Source organism: Equus przewalskii, chromosome 28 (assembly GCF_037783145.1).
Source record: "Equus przewalskii isolate Varuska chromosome 28, EquPr2, whole genome shotgun sequence".
Lineage (NCBI taxonomy): Eukaryota > Metazoa > Chordata > Mammalia > Perissodactyla > Equidae > Equus > Equus przewalskii.
The window spans coordinates 35,884,845-35,907,037 of NC_091858.1; the positions used below are offsets into that span (position 1 = coordinate 35,884,845).

General features: G+C 38.8%; 1 protein-coding gene across 2 annotated transcripts in view; it reads left to right on the top strand.

Annotated features, from left to right (window-relative positions):
• The window catches only part of CSMD1 (CUB and Sushi multiple domains 1), a 1,831,060-nt gene that overhangs the window by 1,487,359 nt on the left and 321,508 nt on the right, over window positions 1–22,193 (top strand). For both annotated transcript variants that reach the window (XM_070598372.1, XM_070598373.1), the window contains exons 21-23: window positions 1,267–1,455; window positions 11,832–12,001; window positions 16,065–16,221. In XM_070598372.1, the coding sequence (XP_070454473.1) occupies window positions 1,267–1,455; window positions 11,832–12,001; window positions 16,065–16,221 (516 nt within the window). The remainder of the gene's footprint in view (window positions 1–1,266; window positions 1,456–11,831; window positions 12,002–16,064; window positions 16,222–22,193) is intronic.

The window sequence follows — 22,193 nt, forward strand, 5'->3', positions numbered from 1 at the left end:
CATTAGATGCTGACCAATATGTTAAGTGATATGAAAGGAATATTTGGGAAGAGAGTCTGTTTGTTGTGGGGTTGAGAGGCCAGTGACTAAGCTAGTGGATGGTGGAAACAGAAAAGAGGTATTAGACATGAAAAATACTGATGGGGAAAAAGGAAGAGTTGGGCTTAATATATTCATTGAGAATATTGAATCCAAAATTTAGAGTTAGAACTTGAAAGATGATAGTTGGAAATGAGAAAATGGAGACAATGTTTTTTAGAAAGATTAGCTTAGTTTTCCCACAACAACGTAGAAAACTGTCTTCGACTCCCCCACTCATTGCAACAATGCTCCCCTTTAACTGCTTCTTTATCTTCTTTAAAGCGCTTCCCACCACTCTAATCCCTAACTGTCTTTCCTTAGGCACATGGCCCACTGTTTGATCCTATTTGTCTAAACACTGGGCCTTATGGAATGAAGAGACACAGGCAGTGAGAGGGAGAAAACTCAACAAGTCAGCACTCCTCATACTCTCTAACTTCCCAGTGACAAAAACACAGACTGAATGATGGGCCACAAGACCAACGACAATCAGAATGGCATTGCACCTGTGTACCGAGACTTGAAAGAATACGGCAAATACAAAATGTTGTTATGAGTCCTGATGTTTTGGATATTAATGCCAAAATGCAGCAATATACCAGGCGTTATTCCTTCTTTGTAAACTCGACCTAGCACTTTCTTCCTGAGTAGTTAACAGAAATTTCTAATAGTTTACAGACTATTTTCCATTACATTTCTATAAAGCCTGGGTTATAGATTGAAATTAGGAAAACATTTTGCTTTTCCATATAGAGGTATATTTTAAAGGTGAAATTGCTTACAAAAACCTTTCCACCAACATAAGCCTTGTATTCCCTTTCATTTTATTTTCCATGTCTTTGTTGTCCTAAAGCGCCTTTGCACGTTTGAGAGGAGGGAAGTAACTGACCTTAGCAATTAGAAATATCAGTAAAATAATTTCATACTGTTCAAGTGACAGTTTTGAAGTGGATCATCTTATTTGATATGTTATATGCCTATTTTTGAAAATATTCATAATTCATGACATTTGTCATGAGAGAGCTCATAGTACAAAGGAAAGCAATCCACATGACAGTTACAGCAGAGTTTGGAAATATATATATAGGTCTGTCTTTTTAATAGTAGCACTGTCTTATTCTTGCTAAGTAATTTTTGAGTGTTTACCCAAGTTCCCGCAATCTGCTGTGTCTCTTCGTGTCTCAGAATACGACCTGGAACCATGCGATGATCCCGGCGTCCCTGCCTTCAGCCGCAGAATCGGATTTCAATTTGGAGTTGGGGACTCGCTGACCTTCTCCTGCTTCCCGGGGTACCGCTTAGAAGGTGCAACCAAGCTTACGTGCCTGGGTGGGGGCCGTCGTGTGTGGAGTGCACCTCTGCCAAGGTGTGTGGGTAGGTGGTCACACGCTTTCATTTCATTCATCCAGTGGGGACAGGGCACGGTGCGGTCAGGACACAGCGCCAAGCTTGGCAAGGAGGGCGGGCAGGAGTCTGGGGTGCTGGACAGCGACCCGGAGGGGTGGATGTGAACAGCTCTGGGTTTAGTTATCTCATCTGCAAAGTCAGCCCCTTCCAGCTCTAAAATTTTATGACTGATGAAAAGAGTGAAACTAAAGCATATGTCAAGCATATTTATGAAGGAAAAAATATATACACATAGATATAAGTCATCTGGAGCAAAAAGAAAAATAATAGCTAGAAGCCACACTGAATTAACACAATCTTTGACAACTATGTTGGTGAAAACCAGTGAGTCCTCCTTGGTACAATGATGGTAACAATTTACAAGAGTAGTTTTATTCTTTTCAGTTTAACCCTTTGATTGGATCACTGTGGCATACTTTTGCAAAGTGGCCATTGTTGAAATTTGAGTGCTGAATTAGCTCTTTCAGTGTGTTCTGGAGATATTCAAGAGGTCATTCTGGAGAGTAAGAGGAATCTTAATTAGGTACTCTGAAACGAGGTGCTATGCTAACATGGTGGAATTAGGATGCCGATTATTGTAAATCTGAGGACTGTGCTATTATCAGGAATTTAGCTTAGAATTGTGAAGGCTTGCATAGTTTAAAAATGGAACTTTGCCTACACATCTAAAGGGTCTGGTCATTCTGCCACTCAGTCATGTTGCTCAGCACGTGAGGGCTTTGCAATCTGTTCTCTCAAGTTACTGAAAACTGCCTAACATCCTTGCATCTGATATTTGTCTAGATTAACCATCCTCTGCCTCAGTTGTGAGTTCTCTGGGTCCCTCGGGAGTCAGTAACAATGTTCCACATTGATCTTACCAGTTGATAAAGCAGAGGCGGGTGGGGAAGTTGTGAAAGTAAGATTTCATGACCTGTAAAACTACTGAATTGTTAACTTAGTAACACCAGATTTTTTCCCGTGGTGCAGAATCTCTTCAATTATCCGCATTATTTAGCAACATTATACCACTGTCTCAGGAAAAAAAGATACAGTATTTTGTAGATGATCTTAGAGTTTCTAGAGTGCTCAGAACCCGTATTCCTCAGGTTGGAAATTACTGAATGGGAGAGTTTAAGATCCAGAAGAAACTCCCAACCCAATGAAATCAAAACCTTGTTCCACAGACGTAACATTAAGTAGTCGATTGATTAGAATGTTCCCTTTGCTGTTATTCTATTTTATCTAGATTCATTATCTTTATACCGTTATTCTTGTTATTTGGACTTTTACACTGTTCCCTAAAATATCAAATGAGAAGTACCTGGGACTGAAATAATAGTTAACGTTTCTTGAGCCCTTGTCTGGACCAGGCGCTGCTCTGAGCTCTTTATGTGTATTAGCCTGTTTAATCCCCGAGACATCCCCGGAAAGTAAGCACTGTTATTGTCAGTTCCGTTTTACAGATGGGAACACTAGGACACAGAGAATCTGAGACCTTTGCCCATGGTCACACAGTCAGCAAGATTCAAATGTAGGCATCTGAGACGCTGTCCCCATCGCGCTGTGCCGTGAGAGCCCACGGGCCGTGCGTGCGCCTTTCTGCTTTTAGCCTTTTGTATTTTGCCTGCTGTGTCCTGATTTCCCTTCCAGTCCATCTGGCTGCACGAAAACCCACCACGTGACCCATGTGGCCTCTGGGAGGTGTTCTTATTTCTCTCTTTCTCTCTTTCTCCCCATCTAATTAGTGGCTAGTTCTGAAGATTCTGCCTTCCACACATAGTCACGTCAGCCTCCCCGTCCATCCTCTCTGCCCAGCCTGGCGAAGGCTCTCTCACCTTCGTGTCCTGAAGATTCCAGGACAGACCCCCCACCGGGTGCCGCAGCTCCTGGAGTGATCTACCCAAATTCAAACCCCATCCATCCGTCCTCCTTAAGAGCAGCTCTTCATTCTCTCCCCATGACATTCAAGACAAACTCTCCCTTGACTCTCTCACGAGGCCCTTCACCCACTGACTCTCCAAATGCTGCCCGGCTCACACGTGTATCCATGCTCGAGCACAGAAAGCCTGCGCAGGTCCCAAATCATCATGGTTCTTGTACCTGCGAGCCCTTCTCCATGCTGCTCCATCAGCGAGCAGTGCACACCCCTCTTTTCTGTCGGGCTGCCTCATCTCACGTGTTCCCTTTCTCTAGCCCCTTACCCCACTGTCCCAAGAGGGAGCCCCACACTATGGCCACTCCGTTAGCCTTGTCTTCACTTTTTCTGCCTCCCTTCAGTAGGCTGGCCTTTCCTTTACAGTGGGGGCCATCTTATCCCAAAACTCCAGCTCTGTGCCTTATGCAAGAGATGATGGTCAAGCAAACAGAGATTACTTCCCTCAGAAGCTTCTCTCTTGACCTCAAAATTTGATTCATTAATACTCCCTGCCTATCTTCCTTCCTTTAAAATCACAGAAATAAGAATGATCCATCCATGGCCGAAACTTGCAAGTCCATTCCAAAGGTGATAGGTGACACTGGGATAATGTTGGCTGAATGATAAGCATGCTATTTTATCTTTCCCTGATAAACATGTGATCTTAAATAGAATTTCTAGTGAACACCTGACCTGAGAATGATTTTCCTCTTTATCAGGTCACTCACACATGAAAGAGAAATAATTTTTATTTGCATTCATTCATTTTAGGATTATTTCTACCTAATCACTTATTTAGGATACTGGAAATAATATCATTAAGCACTCTCCGTGATGCATAACCCCAGTAGAAATGAGCAAGCCCCTTCTTGTGCCACCTTTTGCCTGCCTTATATGTGTATCATTCAATATTTTTTATCTGAAAGTTAAAGAATAAAGTAGCCAAACTAGTTTAAGTAAAAATGAAGGTTTACTGGCAATGTGACTGAACAGTCCTTAAGTTGGTATAGCTTCAGGTGAGGTTTGATCAAGGATTCAACCTTGAGATCAGGGAACTGATACCTCATCATCTCTCTGTTTGGCCAAACTGGGTGTTGGCTTTATCCTCAGGCTTCACATGCCCATCAGGAAGCTCCAGGCAGCTCCCTGCCCTCCTCGCTGGGCTGCCACAGACCAGGCTCTTGTATCATGACATATAGTGTAGTAATCCCAACGTCAAGTTGCCCAGTGGATACAGCCTTCCCAAGATGGCTTCTGTGCATGGCCTGGACTTCCTCGGATTGGCCCAGATAGAGTCACATGCCTGTTCCTGACAAATCGCTATGGCCAGGACAGTTCTGGTTGGCTTAGGATATTTAAATGCCAGTCTGAACAGCTGTTGACTAATTAGGAAAAGTGCATATTTTGTGATATTTGTGATCTTTGAGAAATTTTGTGATATCTCAGGGATAAGAAGCAGGGGCAGAGTTAGAAAGCAGATATGATGGAGATGAGTGTCTCCTAGAATTCCCTAATCTAATATTGCATCTGTGAATGTACACACAATTCTGAACATCCAATTTTCTCAGGATATTATAAGCCTGTATGTTTACATAAGAATAATTACTAAATATTATCTGATAAAGGAAATTTTCAAAAAATCAGAGGCCAACTTGGCGGCATAGTGGTTGAATTCATGTGCTCCATTTTAGTGGCCTAGAGTTCGAGGGTTCAGATCTTAGGTGTGGATCTATACACTGCTCATCAACCATGCTGTGGAGGAGTCCGATATACAAAATAGAGGAAGATGGGCACAGATGTTAGCTCAGGGACAATGTTCCTCAAGCAAAAAGAGGAAGATTGGTAACAGATGTTAGCTCAGCACCAATCTTCCTCACCAAAACAAACAAACAAACAAACAAACAGTGAAAACAAGTTCCCTCTTGTTGAATATCTCCACTAATTCTATTTACTGGACAAAGTATAATGTCCTTGGATGAAATAAAATAAGAAAGAATCCCACACTGCTATCCTCAATTATTTAATGGATTATAAATATTTCAGAGAGGCATAGTAGAACAAGATATCCTGCCTGTATTTTGATAAAGTAAATTGACCCTTGAGTCTTTTGGCCAATTCCATTTAAACATTATTTTCTTAGGCCAGCCAGTCTGTTGTTGCCATTTATCTTTTAATTCTAATTTTTAATTCTTTAATTCTAATTTTAATTAAAAATAGGAACATTATATGCAATTGTTAGATATTCTTTGTGAGAAAAATGGAATTGCACAGTTTAAATAATATAGATTTCATATATAGAGAGAGAGGTCGACTGATTTGTTCTAGCAATGAAAACAAACTTGGTTTAAAATAGAAATAAAATAGACTTCCGTCATTCTTTCAGTATCAGTTTTCTATTTCTGTGCTTTTAAAATAAAGCTTCCGGAGCATATGCATATGTTAATTCATGTAAATTAGTGTGTTCTGAATTTCACAATGTTCTCAAAGGCCCCAGAACAATTTCCACGTGAGGTTAAACGTCCATGTGTGATGTGAGGCATCGCACACCCTCGATATTATTTAGGTGGACAAGTTTCTTCAATACGGATCTGAATCTAGTTTAGTGTGTTAAACAGGCAGATTGAGACATTATATATTTTCAACTATCTTACAATCAAATAAATAATAAATTAATATCTTCAATAAAATATTTATTAACATTGAATCTTTATCAATTCTTACAGATCATACAGTTAATGCTCTGGGTCTTGGACCTCCAGCCTCTGCGACCCTGAGAAACAGGTGTCTGTGGGTTAAGACCCGCTCAGGGGCGGTTCCTTCTGTCAGCCTGAGCTGACAGTGAGTTTCACAGGTCGGCGCTTTTGTACAGAAGAATTAACTGAAAAATCAATGCGCTCCTTTCTACCAAGCTAATTTAATTTTAATTAGTTTAGTTCCATTACAAAACTCTAAATGACGATTCAATTTTAATTACGATTTCAGGAGGCTCTTTATAAGAAGAGCAAATGATTCATATTAAGGAAAATTATATTCATTCATCCTAAAGTAATTTTAAACGGATTACTGAAAGAACTTAAACTTGATACATTTAATTGCTCTAGTAATGGAGATTTACAATGGATGTCTTAAATCAAGTTCAAAGAATTTCAGAAATTTTGGTGACTTAAATTTTATAATTTTCGGAGCACGTGCTTTTCCTTTCAGAGTCTTGTTTTCCTCGATTATTTCCTACGGGAGACAGTGCCAGGGTTTAATGCACCTCTCTATCTCTTTGACGCATTTTAGTTCTCTCATTTGAAAACCATGTTGCATCCATCTTTGGACACTAGTCGATCTAATCAGGAGCAAACTTAAGTCAGAAAGATGTGCCTCAAAATCTCATACCAATGGGCAATTTGATGATGTCTCGCAGAACTTGGTGTGAAATGTTAGCCTAACATTCACCAGGTGTGTTTCCCAAAACAGCTTCACCTTCCTACCCTTCCGGGGTCATGAGTTTACATGCATTCCTCATGTGTTATTTAATCCCTATAAATATAATTAATTATCGATATTGTATATTAACAACAAGGTGTAGTTATCACATGTTCCAATCAATGCCAGGCTGCCGGGGGTTCACGTCGGAGTTCTGCTACCCCTTCCTGTATGAGCTGGAGCAGGTTAATTAACCTTTCTGCGCCTCGGTTTCCTCATTTGCAAGATAGGATTAATATTGATGCCTACCCCATGGAATTGCTGTTTATTTAATGACATAATATTTATAAAAATATGCCCTGCGTAAGTGCCAAATAGGCCAAAAGAAGGATGAATTGCTGCACCCCATTGAGCAAAGTGTTACTACGTTTTCTTCACCCTGCAATTACTTATTTGGATCTTCCAGGTGTTCCTCTAAACTAGGAATTCTGGAATTTGCTTTACAAATCCACCTTTGCAACACCTACACCCTTTTTGGTTTCCTTTAGAGTCTTTAAGATTAGTTTTCTTCTTTTAGGCCATTTTCTCTTATCCAAGCAGCCCTTTATCAGGACCTCTCTGTGCTCCAAACTCTTGTAGGGCCTCCGCACTGGGTTCAGTGAAGCACCCCCACCCCCAGCCCCTGGCCTCGCCTGTGTTTGCAGCCAGATCTCCCACAGCTCTCTCAGAGGGTCTCCTGCTTCAGTCACGTCGATGAAGTCACATGAGCACCCTCTTTGTCTTGCACCTGAGTTGTGTCCTGGTGTCCTCACACTGCATCTGCGCCAGTATTTCTTGTCATATCTTTGATCTGCCAACTACCAAGTTGAGTAATGGACCATGGCCCTCAAAATAAAATGAGTAATCACTTCCAGCCTTTACAACATCATATTTTCTTTTGATCTTGACACAAACTCAGAAAACAACAGTGATGGCAGCCACCATGTTCATTGGAATAGTGTCAATTCAAACACAGAACACAGCTTAAAATCAAGCAAAGATGTCAACGCCATGATTCTAAGAAAAAAAATTGTAATTCCCTGATAACTGGTATGAACGTCTTTGAAGAGTATAAAGCAATGCAAATATAAATAAAATAGTTATAATGCTTAGAATGGAGAAACGTTAAGTAAAACACTGTACTAAAATAGATTTTTTGAAAATTAATGTACCAAGTTTGTATACTCTACAAGCAATTTCGCATTCTTGGAGCAAAATTCATATGAAAGATTCTTTTAAATGCTGCATCGTACTGCAGTAGAATTATGAAATCCTGTCCTTCCACATTTAAATGTATTGGCTATGCATGTTTAGTTCACTTATAGGTGTATATTGAATAAATGAATTGTGTTTGCATATTTATTTAGAAACTTTACTTGCATCTCGGGTCCTGAGAAATAGTTGCTCGATACTCGTGGAGATAGATCATTTTGGAGGGGCGAGGATGACGTGCGAAGGAAGAGTGAGTCTTTACCCTTTCTCTGCACAGGCTAGAGCAACAACAGGGCTTGTCTACAAAGGGTTATCACTTACAACTGGCTAGTTAATTTCCCACACATTATTTATATCACGTGCAGACTTACACTTACTTAGCGCCACTTACTATATATTTGCTTTAAAAAAATAATCCCAGAATCCAATCTTAATAAAAAGATATATAAAATTACATCTTTAGATTTGATATTTTTTTTCTTCCCATGCATCTAAAAGCTAAAGTCTTCTTTCTAGGCTTACCTTTTTGTTGTATTATGAGAAATAAATTATATGGTTAATGTCTTAAATACTAATGTAAAAACAAATATAATTTGCCAATTAAGTGGAGAATGAAAGTCCTTAAAAATAGACTCTCTTCTACAACAAACTCAGTATGCTAGTTACATTATTGCTAATTATGAGTAATATTATGGAGCATGAATTATAAAGTATATTTGTTATTAAGTAAGATACAAAAAGGGGTACAATTCTATTCTTAAACACAGAGTTTATACTAAATCAGTAATTAATCTATACTAGTCGTGTGACCTTGGAAAAGCCCTTGAGTTTTAAACAATTCTAAGCATCAGTTTCCCCATCTGTAAAATGGAGTTTATTAACCTGTCAGATAAGGTTACAGTGAGGGTAAATGAGTTAACTATGTAAAGAACTGAGAAAAGTGTGTGACACATACCATCATCAAAGCTTGCACATCAGCCTTATCACGATAGATTAAATCTACCTTTAAGTAATGATACTCCTAACTGAGGCTGGAAGATTCTCGACGTGGCAAGTCTGTGGAGGAGAAGAAAAGAATAGCAACATAGTGGTGTGAAGACCAAGGAAAGGAATCCCAACCATGTCGAGAACAGGAGAACAAAAGCTGGTCCCTGAAATGCAGATCGTAGACAGGGATGGCACAGCTTCCCTGTCCTTGGGGAGGAGAAGCACTTCTTTCACCAAGACCTCAGGTGGGGCTCATGGAGGAAACTGATCAGAATGGTTTTCCTGGCTCTGCTTTCCTCATGGAATGCACCACTGAAGACAAACTGGCACTTCTTGTAGGCAATTTCCAAGGTACCCCAGAGTGACAACGTTCTCATCCCATACTTTGGGTTCAAAATGTGTGGACTTAGCACTGTATTCAATTAATTACCCCTTATCTGTTTCCAACCCTCTCTCCATCCTCTTGACCTCATTCAGTTAAGAAAGAACATCACAGCCTCGCCTAATGAGCCAATGGTGGCCAGAGGGAGGGCCAGGACCCTCATTATCCCCTTCATCTCCGGCCCACCTCTGTGGAAGCTTGAGCTCCGCCTACCTGAGCTTCGCAGTGGACATCTAATGTACTAAATGCATAATTGACTTCATATATTCAAATATATGGTAACCCTAAATACACACCCAGATGTTGTACCACAAAAAAATATTTCTTCAAAAGTTTTCCTCTGACTAAAAATAATCTATTTGCCGCTATGTCAGTACTTTTTTTTTCCATCTTTAATTGCAAGATCTTTTTTCAAACTTATAGAGTAATGGATAAAAGGACCTAAATTTAATTTTTGAATAGTTTCCTTTATTGATCACAGAAAAATTCAATTTTAATTGAAAATTTCTACTATTTGTGACTTGGTTCCATGTTCTCGCTATCAGAATTCAATGAATTCTTTCTTATTCTCTTTGAGTCCAGTATCTTTATAAGTTTGAACCCCCCACTCTTGCATCCACAAAGCAGCCAAAGGGGGACACCCTGCTTTGCCGTTTTGATGTTCTTTACATTTATTTTGGCTTTTATGTTAAAAACACCCTGTTTTTCAGCAAAGTGCCATGAATTATAAACATTTCCCAAGGAGATTATTTATCCAAAATGTTTGTTGAGTTTAAGATTTAAGCTGTATCTCTTCAAGCTCAGATTGCCTGAGAATCGTCAGATTGCTAACGTGGAAAGACCACCACATTGTTTGAAGACCACCCAGCCCTGAGCAGGAGCACCCGAACATCCAGCGCGAGAGATGCATCACTTGCCTTTCTCTCCATAATTTTTTAAAAGATAATTTTTAAAAGATTATTATAACTTTTAAAACATAGAAATATAATAATATAAATATATCTACAGTTAAAAACAAATCATAAACTCTCATTGCACTTTTGTTGGGTCACCAATTCCCTGTGCTTCTCTCTCACCACTTTCTCCCCATCCCCCTCCAAGCCTGCCTTCATGTCTTTACTTAAAGAAGGGTGAGGGATAGGAGAAAGTAAGTTCTCATATGTTTTTCTCCCCCACCCTTCTCCATGGGGACATTATTGAGATCCAAGTGCACAAATCAATATGAGCTGATCAGAAATCTCTAGCCGTTTCCTTCTGGCAAGTGGGCTAGAGAATCACAGCTGCTAGTTGTAGCTCATTTCATTAACTGTCAGCGAAAGATGGAGATGTCAGCAAATCAAAATTATGAAAGGGGGCATCTACCAATGTTACATAACGCCTTAGACAACCCACTCTAACATTAAATACCATGAATTCCTTCTGTCTCTCCCTCTCACCTCTTATTATAGGCATGCACTTTCCTGATTTTCAGTTTCCAACTGGATCATTCTTCTTCAATCTCATACTTACTTTGTTGAATTTTTCAAAATCACCGAGTTTGCACATAGTGTGACCAGTTGATGCAGAATCCCATGGAGCTCTCTCATCACACAAACACACGCAGAGCAACTGTATTATTTTATGATCATTTTGGACTCAGAAGGTTAGAGTTGAAGGACTTCTTCACCCAAGTCCTTCACGGCCACAGGAGAGGAAGCAGATGGGACAGGTGGAGTGACTTTCTCCGAGTTGACAGAAGGTGGAGCTGTATTGGTTTTCATTTTTCACCTTGATTAAAGACTGTTTTATGACAAGTTGGATCTAGAAGTGAATTGTCCTCCCCTTTTGTCAGGAGAAGGGAAAAGGGAGATAACACTGACTGTCACTGAATGCTCTCCATCCCAAGACATAAAGCGGACCTGCCTGGTGCTGTGACATAGGAGCGTGTGACTCAGTGGTTTGGGCTGTTGTTAGCTTCCCCTTTAAATGCACCCAGGTTGATGCCACAAAATACAAGTGTGGGAAAATTGCACTGATGCAACAGTAGTGTTGACACACTGGAATTGGCAGGGATGCTTCAGGAGGCAGAAATGAGGCACTCAAGGGGTGTGACTTCCAGAGATACAGCCAGAGGGCTCGGGACATATCAGTTTTGTTCTAGATCTCTCTGTGGGGTAGCATGCTGCTTCTATGGAGTAAGACGCATTCTGTTAAAAGAAATAAGAAATCTTGGAAATGGGGTCAATGGGAGTATCTTTCCCGTCCAGTTGGTAAAACAGTAAAAAATATCAATAATCTATAAAAACAAAATGTTAATTACAGACATAACGTTGAAAGAAGAGAGAGCTGCCATGATTTTAGAGTTTTTATCTATTAAAATCAGTAATTCCACTTTTGAATCCTCTTTCTTTTTTAATGTCCTATTTATTTTAGCTGAATGTGGAGCAAGTGTCAAAGGAAATGAAGGAACATTACTGTCTCCAAATTTCCCATCAAATTACGATAATAACCACGAGTGTATCTATAAAATAGAAACAGAAGCTGGCAAGGGGATCCATCTCAGGGCGCGGAACTTCCAGCTGTCTGAAGGAGATGTTCTAAAGGTAAGAAGAATCTTCTTTCACGTGAGTCCATCTTTTCTTCCCAAGAAATAAATATAATACCTATCCATCTGTATACATAGACATATACATGTAGTAATACATCTTTATATATACACATTTTTTTTTCCTCTCCTCAGGGAGAGGCTCTGGCAGGATTCAGGAGCCAGCACACTGCCCACCTTCTAGATGGACTCCAAGAAAAAAAGGCAGGGTGAGCAGATTCCAGGGGCACTGTGGTCTCACCTTGATCTGTAAATCCCAGTTCAACTGGAAACGCCCCATAATTCCTAAGGCATCCGGTGTAGTTCTCACCTCTTCTGTAATTATGTTAGGAAACTGAGGACCTTCAAGGATCTAGGGGCCAGAGATAGGGCATTTGTAGACCGAGCCTCAGGACATTGAAAGAGAAAGGCTTTGAGCAGCAAAGACTAATGCTGAACATCATCCAGTCCGTCTACCTGCTTGGTCCAATGAAAACTAAGCAATTTGTCCAGGTCACACAGCTGATTTGTGGCAAGGGAGGGACCCGTCCCTCTGCTGATTCCTTTCTAAAGTTCTGTGGTTTTTCTATTGTATTTACGTCTACATGGACACACACAATGAAGCATCTCACACTCAGCAGATTCCACTCACTTTAATCCATGAGCATTAAGAGGATATGCAAAGAGCCAGGTAAAAGGGGAACATTAGTAACCTCCCTGTTTGTCATGCATTTATGTAATGGTTAGAGTGGGGTCCCTGGAGGGTTCCACTTGACCTCACTAGGTGTTATGTGCACAGGTCAAGAGACACTTACAGACTCAAGGGCTTCCTTCCTCCTGAGTCAACGCTTGACGATGTTTCAATGTCATAGTTTAGAAACGTGGTTTTATTCTAGCTGTTCTTTCGTTGTAGCAGTCTTTTGAAAGCTCATGCTGGCAGTGTGAAGCACTGTAATTAAGAAGTGATTTTCAGGCAGGAAACTAGTACATTCTCACTGATCTAGAAAAATTTAAAGTTACATCATAAGTAGTCATTTTCTGAATTCTTTGGTAACCTCAAATTCAGAAGTCAGTAAGTTTTTAAGGCAAACTTTTGGTGCAGGTGAGCAATTAGAGATCCTGCATAATATATACAGTGGTAAATAGTACTGGAACGGAAGGGAGCAAATCTTGTTCAGTTTTTATTTTTTGCAGCTTCAACTTGTTGATTGTAACAAAAAGCCAAAAAGCAAAACCTTGCTTACCACGTTTAGTTGCAGAACAACTGTCAATCATCTGAAATGCCTACATGTTTTTCAGGCATATATTTTCTTGAATATGCTAATAAATAGCTCAGTGTTAAAAAGTGGAATTATCTTAATTTTTGAGCACAAATGCTATTCTCATCCCTCCTTCACACATAGTATGATCCAATAGTAAGACCAAAGTTTTATATACACTCAACTCCCCGCACACAGACGTGATGTTTCCTTGCTTCACATGGAAGAATCATGTAAGAGAAATATAGCTCTAATGGAAATGTCACGAAAGGAATATAGAATGGAAAGGGAAGTTGATTTTGGAAACGGAGCCCTTGGAGACAGCTCCTGCAAGACAGGGAGAGATTTCCCCAGTCCTGTCACTCCAGGATCCTGGGTGATGTTTTCTAACCTGTGATCCTCTGCTAACTTGGCTATTCCACTTGGAGCATATGACATTGATTAAATGCCAAGCTCTGAGGAGGGTTTGTAGTGTAAATGGTTTCAGCCTTGTATTAACATATGACTCAAGGAGCCTTTTCCTACTAACTGAAAGGAAGGCTTGGATTCTAGCTGCTTATAGATGAGGAAATACAACTAGGAGGTGTTGTGCTGGACTAAACAAGCTTGTGACTAATTTGATCAGAATTGAAAATCAAGTATTCCGACTTCCAATACTATCTGGGGTGTCATTTGTGATAAGTACAAAACTTGAATCCAGATTTTCAACATGAGAGAGCTGACAAAATAAGGCACTTCATTGGCTGGTTACTTCTTCATTTGGAGATGTTTCTGTCAAGCACAGTGTTGATTGCCGGTGATGAAGAGAAACAAGACAGAAATACTGTTCTGGAGAAGCTTATCATTCAGTATTTTAAAGTTCCTGTTTTTTTTTCTTTTTGGTGATGAAGATTGGCCCTGAGCTAACATCTGTTGCCAATCTTCCTCTCTTTTGTATGTGGGATGATGCCACAACAGTGTCTTGATTAGTGCTGTGTAGGTCCATGCCTGAGATCTGAACCCGTGAAACCTGGGCTGCCGAAGTGGAATACACAAACTTAAGCACTATGCCACCAGACTGGCCCTCAACGGTTCATCTTCAGTGGTTGTAGTTATGAGCATACTGTGAACTAGGGGCCGTTCACAGGATCTACTCAATCTCTGTGATGCCCTCAGTCGACTGCTTGTTAGGAAGCCAGGACTGGTAGAGTTGACTGTTGACAATGCTCCAGAACTTTAGGAGTGAACTTCAGGGTCTGCTTACTTGTTTTCATGCCTCTCATGTCCGTGGACTTCTATAAATTACAGAGAATTCCATGGCATGGAATTGACATGACCCAACACCTTTCTGGAGAGGCCTGGAGAATTTCTTTTTGATTCCTCTTGACTTGAAATTCTTTATTCTTTGAGTGACAGAAGGCTCCTTATGTCTAATGAATTCATATATTAAGCCAAATAGTGATTTTTCAACAATAGCCCGTTTCTAGCTTCTTGTGAAGAGTTACACGGTATTTGATTCTACTGCTCGAGCGTATGCTTATGTAATTGAAATGAAATAAAATAATGACCCATAAAATTAATTTTTCTGATGTGTTGTCTCCTTTTTGGAGTATCTGTGTCTGTGTATCTCAGTCTAGCAGCATATATGGTTTATACGTTTACTAGAAGAGAGATGAGAGAAGAAGGGTAAACATCAATCTGTGAGAGAAGGAAGACAAGTGGGGGAAATACGCAGACATGGAGGAAGCTCCTGAGGACTTGGATAACCTTTATTTAATTAAGATATGCATGTTTTTAATATAAAGTAAAATTTTTATTATCTCTTCCAAAAAGCCCTTATCCATACCAATGTTTCCCTACAATGAGCCATTGGAATGGTTCACAGAGGCAAATGGGTGAACCGTTCCCACTGAGCATTCTCTTCTTAGTTTCCTGGGGATGTGAGGGGTCCTAACGCTGAATTCTACCAGAACGTGAATGCCGTTCATTCTGGCACGAGCAGAAAAGTATTCCATGGGCTATCTCCCAGTGCCCATGCCCTAAAACAGACACAATCCCCACTCAGGAAACGTGGTTGCCACCCCCCTGTTCCGAGTGTGTTCTACCTCAGTGAAACTCAGGGGTCATCGCTGAACCCCCCTCTCCCTTACCCCTGACCCTGACGTCTGCTCAAAACCAACCTCTGTCTGCTTCACCTTCCAAACACTTGCTGTATCCACTCAGGCTTTATAACCACCTAGGAAGATAAAGTCAAATACAAAGTATTTTAGGGCAGGATGACTCATCTCTCTGATATTATTACATGATGCAATTCTTTTATTACAACTAATAAAAGACTAAAGTCACATCAGGCTCAAAGACTAGAAAATGTGACAAGATTTCAGCACATTGTCTTTTCACGTAATACGTTCGGACAGAGAAGAATGAGATACCCTATTACTTATAGGATAGCTCAGAGAAGACATTTGTGACTGAAATATTTTACATCCTTTCCACCTTTATAAGCGGATTATGAGAAAGGGAAAAAGGTAGATAAGGGAATCTGGAAATGCAGAGAAATGTTTATTTAACTTTCAATAAACTCAGAAAGAGCTCTCAAAGTGATGAATGGGAAATGATCTGAACACAAATGGAATCTTTTTATCTTTAATGTTAATGGTAAAGATAGCACTTAAAGAAAAAAGATTGTTTAGCATCGTCATCCATCCAGCTTTCTATGAACTGTATCACTTTTTAAAGCACTGTAAGAAATCACATCTTTGAAGATTTGAATGTCTTGTTGAAATTGCTGCCATAAAAACACAATGAAGCAATAGGCGGACTCATGCTGTGAATTCTCTTTAGGTGTATGATGGCAAAGAGAGTTCATCACGCCCATTGGGGGCCTTCACTAAAAATGAACTGATGGGGCTGATCCTAAACAGCACTTCAAATCACCTGTGGCTAGAATTCAACACCAATGGATCTGACACCGAACAAGGCTTCCAGCTCACCTACACGAGTAAGTAGCGTATGACTTAATCATTTCACTTCATGTTCTATTTTCTCAGGATATAGCTGTTCCTTAGTGATATGTTACATTTTAAATATAAATTTTTTTTCTGGCCTCCTTACTGTGTTTTGGATTGCTATTTAATTCTGTACACTGTTGACCAGGCAGTAAATTCACACACATTACCGGAAGCAAGTTTGAAGTTTATCTATTTAGAAGTATTAGTATTTTCATAATAAAGTGTCTGTACTTGAAAAGAAAATATCATGACCTTTAAGAGCTTCTGGGCTTAAAAATATTGAACGTGATATTGTGCACATAAACAAAAATTGTTATACATATACATGAAAGATTTAGAATGAATGTTTGGTATAATTAATAGTAATAGTCTTTGAATGCCTACCACACATCAATACTTTTCTGTTATATCTATGTATCTTTCTGTACATCTATTAGATTCTATACTTTATAAAATATATATTACATATATGTAATAAATATATGCAATTATACAAATATATGAATGCATACATGCACATACACACAGGTACTGTTATGTGTGAGTATATATATGTGTGTATGTATATATATGTAAAACAACTCTATGTAGTAGGCTCTTTCTTGTCACCACTAATTTCCTAATGAGAAAACTAACCACAGGTAATTTGAGTATTTGTCCAAGATACCAGCTACGTGAACTGTTAGAGCTCGGATTTGATCTGTAGCTCACAGTTTTCAGCAGTGTTCTATAGTGCTCCCCCATTAATATAAATCAATATGGAAAATGGAAATTATTTTTAAGATGAATGTGAAGAAGACAAAGGAGGATAAAAAATAAAGGAGGAGAAGAAATTGTACTTTCAAAAAAAGAAGTTTGTGATATAATAACTATTTTCAACATTTTTAGTTCCATACAAGTAAAGTAGAAAATGTAGCTATTTGGTGTACATAGCCAATTAAAAAATTAAGTAATCAGATAAATAAAATGCTTAAAATATACAAAATAGTTTAATCCTTCACCAATCTGATGCTTAAAAATCTTTGTGGCATCAAATACCGTGACATAGGAAGTTAACAGTTTTGTATGTTTGAGCATGAAAGTATGTTGATGATCATCAAGACTGATTCCTGTACTTGACAGATGAGCAAATGAAGGCTTGGAAAAGATGATAATTATCCCAGACACAGAACTAATCCAGGTGTCTAAAAGGAAGATTAATTGCCTCAAATCTTTCTTGGTTGGTGAAATTACAGTTGAAGATTTGTAAGACTTTGGGCAAAAATAGAGCTAGAGTAGCTTTCATCCTGAGAAAACCAATGTTTCACTTTTAGGAAAATAACCTTTTAAAAGGCTCCGTTAATATAAAACATATTCATTGTATTGCATGCCAAATATATTAGTCACAATGGACATTATAAAATTAATTTATAATTATATTTTTTCTTTATTAGAATTCCACTTTTCAGGATTTCATTCTCAAACAAGTTCCAAAGAGTTCTTGTAAAACCATTTTGCTTTGCTTGCAGATAGTCTATTGTGATCTCTGTGCATCTGCTTCAGTTTCTCCACCAGAATACTCCTCATCTTTTGTTTTGTTACTTGGATGTGTTAATCCCCACTTCCTAGCTCTTACACCAGTCTTAAAGTCCCAGAGGAATGTGGCTACTTGGGAAGGAAAGCTGTTTGAAAACCCTTTAGGTAACTTTCTGTGTTTATTATAACTAAGGAGAAATTCCTGGACACCTGGGTTGTTCCTCCACTTCTCTTGTTGCTTTAGCTCATCTGACAAATCTTGCCTCCTACTGTGATTTGTTGGCAAAAAGGAGGAAGCATTGGCCTTGTGCTTCCCTTTCTCCTATGTGCATCCCTACGCCTCATCCTTAATACTGCCCCAAGTCTGGGGGTTACAGAGCTCAGCATTGTCTCTCCCACAGCTGCTTCATAGAAAACTTATCATACTGAGCTTCTACTTTATTTCTCATTGTTGTCCCAACCTTAGTAACTGCTGCCTGTTCTCCCTCCAACTATTTCCAACTAGTGTAATTCTTGATTTATGAACACTTGCTCCTATATTCTCATGGTTGTGCAAAAGATATTCAGAAGGAAATTCATGCTTATGGTTCTGGATTTATTATTGAGGAGGAGGTTACTGAACTGTTTCCAGAACTTCAACTCCCCTCTTATTGTCCAAATAACAGTTGAGAAGCATTCTCTAAAATCTCTGTATTCTCTAAGAATACGTAATTGGATTGAAATTACAGACTGTGGGCTTCCTCATCCTTCCCTCATCAAGAGTTGTTTCTTCCATGTGCTTCCTCAGCCTCAATTAGACCCCACGTGGCTGTGGTAGCTCTATGTTTCTCCATGGCGTCCAGCAGCACTTTGGGACATTTTACTGCCCCTCCTATTTCTCTGAGTAACTTTAAGAAAGCTTGAATCTGAGGATCTACTTATGGGCACTTTCCAATTATATGGACATTATTATTTGCATGGAAGTGCAAACTTTCTAAAAACAAGAGAAAGGTATATTGGCAATAATTGGTATTTAGCTCTTACTATCATCAATCTGACAAGAGTAATTATCTTTTTTGCCTGTTTTCCCTCTTTGATTCCATCTCCCAAAATGCACACGCTCCCTGGGCACAAGTCTTGTTTGCAAGATTGCCCTAGAGCTGAAACAAACTGCCAGATGGGAAAAGATATTTGTAATACAGAATTGATGGCACTGATAGCTATATTATCAAAATATTATTAACTTCACATTAAATTCTGAGGTTTAAACACTAACTAATTAAGTTTAAGAAATTCCAAGATCCCATAATGTGATTAAATACCTGATTCAAATATTCATCCCTAAAATATGCTTTGAAAATAATGAATGCTTATAAAATGTTTCGAGCAAATTATTTAAGTTTAAGACTATGTGAAGACACTTTTCGACTAACTGCTTTCAAAAGACTTTTGTAATTTCCTCTTACTAGTTAACTGTATTACTTCAGGAAACATTCGTATTTAAACGTTTAGGATCTGTAATTAACCTACACACATGAGTGGAATACAAAATATCAACAGGGAGCAAATATATACCTTAATAAGCATCCTAAAATTTTTGAAATGAATGAAATTTTGAATTTTTGAAATTTACAAATAATATTCTTATGTCCTTTAATATTTGCAGCCTACTCTTGCATGCTTTCTAATTTTACCATCTTGGCAATGCTGGGTCTTGGTAAGCAGCTCCTCTTTATTCTTCAGAGGTTAGAAACGCCTCTTTAAGTGTTTCAGTAGTTTGTTGAAGCTTTCACCTCCTGGAGTGCTGCAGCCAGCAAGAAATCCAGGTGTTCTAACTGAAGCCAGGAACTGCTGATGAACTTATTTTTAAATATTTTCGATGATCTTACTTTGATGAGTACCACATATATTGACTGATGCATGTGTAAAGGCACTGACAAGGAAGAAAAGCCAGGCATCTCTGGCACAAGTTCGAATAGATATATTAATAGGCATTTATTAAGTAACAATTAGTTTCTGAATAATAGGTTCAGGCAATGTAGAACTGAAAAAGTTTACCTCTGTGAAAAAACACCGCTTTTTGTTACAGGTTTGTCTCTAGTCATAACAGATGATAGCCTTCTGATTCTATAAAGATGTCGAATGAAAGCACACGGCATAAGCTCTTTGAGATCAGGGACAACGGGTGTTCGTTTTCTTAGTCCCCTCTGCACCTCGCACAGATGTCTCATCTGTAATATAAAAGCTTAGATGGGATGGCTGTTATTCAAGCTTATTCTACAGAGCACTAAGATTCCATAGAGCTGGCCCAGGGCAATAAGAGTTTTGCTTTATTTAACATAATCCTTTTTGTTTTGCTTTCTGCTAGTGATTCTAAAGCTCTTCAAATATCAGGAAAAATCATATTGACAATGGATTACTATGTTTTCTAAATATTTCAGCAAACATTTTTAAAGAAAAGGAGTTCTGAGAATTTAAAAAAATCCTATATTGAATTCAGAATTCTTTAAAAATATGTTGACTTTTTTAGAGTTCCACAAGAATATTCCCAGAATAGTCATTCTTCAGAAACAGTTTACCACAGGATGTATGGGAGAATTTGGGAACAAAACAGGCTTTCTGGATTGTGTACTCTTAGTTATTTAAATAGGGAGAAACAAACCAACCCTCCGTCACAATTCAACGAGAAATTCTTGCTACCTAGAGATGTAGTAAAAGAAGCGTAGCTTAGACAAGCATCTCTGGGCTGTCTCGGTGGAACCTCTTTTTGATTAATCGATGACTGTACCTGTGTCACCTGTGTCCTGAATGATTAGCACTCTACTGAAACAGACAAGGCAAAAGCCATGGTTCCTGTTTGCAAATAAATGGCTTAGGATGGTAAAATTTAGCACTTGTGAAAATTGGTCAATAGAACTGTGACTCTATAATTGTATTCTGAACTATGGGATGGATCTGTAGATGTGGTTGTGGGAGTCAGTTCATGGCCCTGATTCACATTGACCGATATGTGTGACCCCTAACATAGATCATCTTTGTTGAATTTGACCCTTCATGTATTGTGATATTTGACCCTTAATACATTTCATCTTCACATGAGTTTGTTCTTTTTCCCCAAATAAACTATAGCTCCTTGATGGTAATATGTGTATCTTGTGCCCTAATATTTAGAAATATGTGTATACATTTCTAAAAATATGTATATATCTAATGATGAAACCTAAAATTTTGCAGAAAAATGAGAAATCATTGAAAGCTAAAATAATCATAGAAGCCTCGAGAATTTTCTTTCCTTACTTCTAGATGCCCTTTGTCTCATTGCTCAAGATTGAATCCAACTGCAAGATCCTATATAAAACCTGCACTGCTGCCCAACATCCTGGAGCAGAATTGCCTGCTCCTTCTTCTGTGTCCCTGGAACCTCTTACATTTCGTCTCTACACCTTTTATTTTCACCAATAAAACGTGAGGTCCTCAAGAGGAGGAATCTTAATTTGATCAACTACGTATCACCTACACAAACACTTAATAAATGATAATTAACTGAGCTGACCTAGAATTTACATGGAAGGAGACAGACTTGTATAGATGTGGAAAGTTGAATATGATCTTTCAGCTCCTGAGATAATGAATGTGAAAGTCTGAATTGAATGGAAGATGCACAATGAGGAGAAAAAGAAAAACCAAAATTAGCTTCGGCAGCCTGATTATGGAAGGCTTTAAAAGCTAGACAGCAGTCATTACTGTTCAACATTAAGGCAGAGTCATTAATAGTATTTGAGGAATGAAATTGCATGGAAATCTGAGATTTAAAGAATGGCAAACCAACAATGGTATAAACACCAGTTCTTAGAGGATTACAATGATTCCAAATGGCTGTTTGTGTGATATCCGCCACCCACAAGTGACTTGAGAGTAAGGGAGAAAGACTTCTTGCTGACTTTCAATAACACATAATCAGACAGAGCAGAAGTGCTTAGTCATTATTACTCATAAAAGGAATAGTCAGAATGAATATAATATATATATCTTAAAAAAAAATCAACGTATGTCTTGGGAGGGTGGTGTGCGGTAGTCAGTAGTCGTGGAACAACAAATAGAGAGACCTTGAAAATGGAAGCCTTTCAGTGACCACCCAAGATGTATCTGGCAAAGAAACTAAGCAAGAAGATGCTGTAATCCAATCCCACTGGGAAAATCAGTGCTCTCATGGGGGTGAATTAATTAGACTGACTTCCTTTTAAGTTTATTGGCCTTATTTAATTAACTTCCCTTGCTCTGATTCCATGGTTACCAGGCAATATTCTCATTGTGATTGTGGTGTCACTGTGGCTCTCCCAGTAGAAAGAGAGTGATTTATTCGTGTTGACCTAGGGATTCTGGTACATGGACTGACTCCATTCATTTTTTAAATTAGAAAACTGGCATTCCAGCATTATATTTAAGTCGCATGACCCCTCCATGAGAT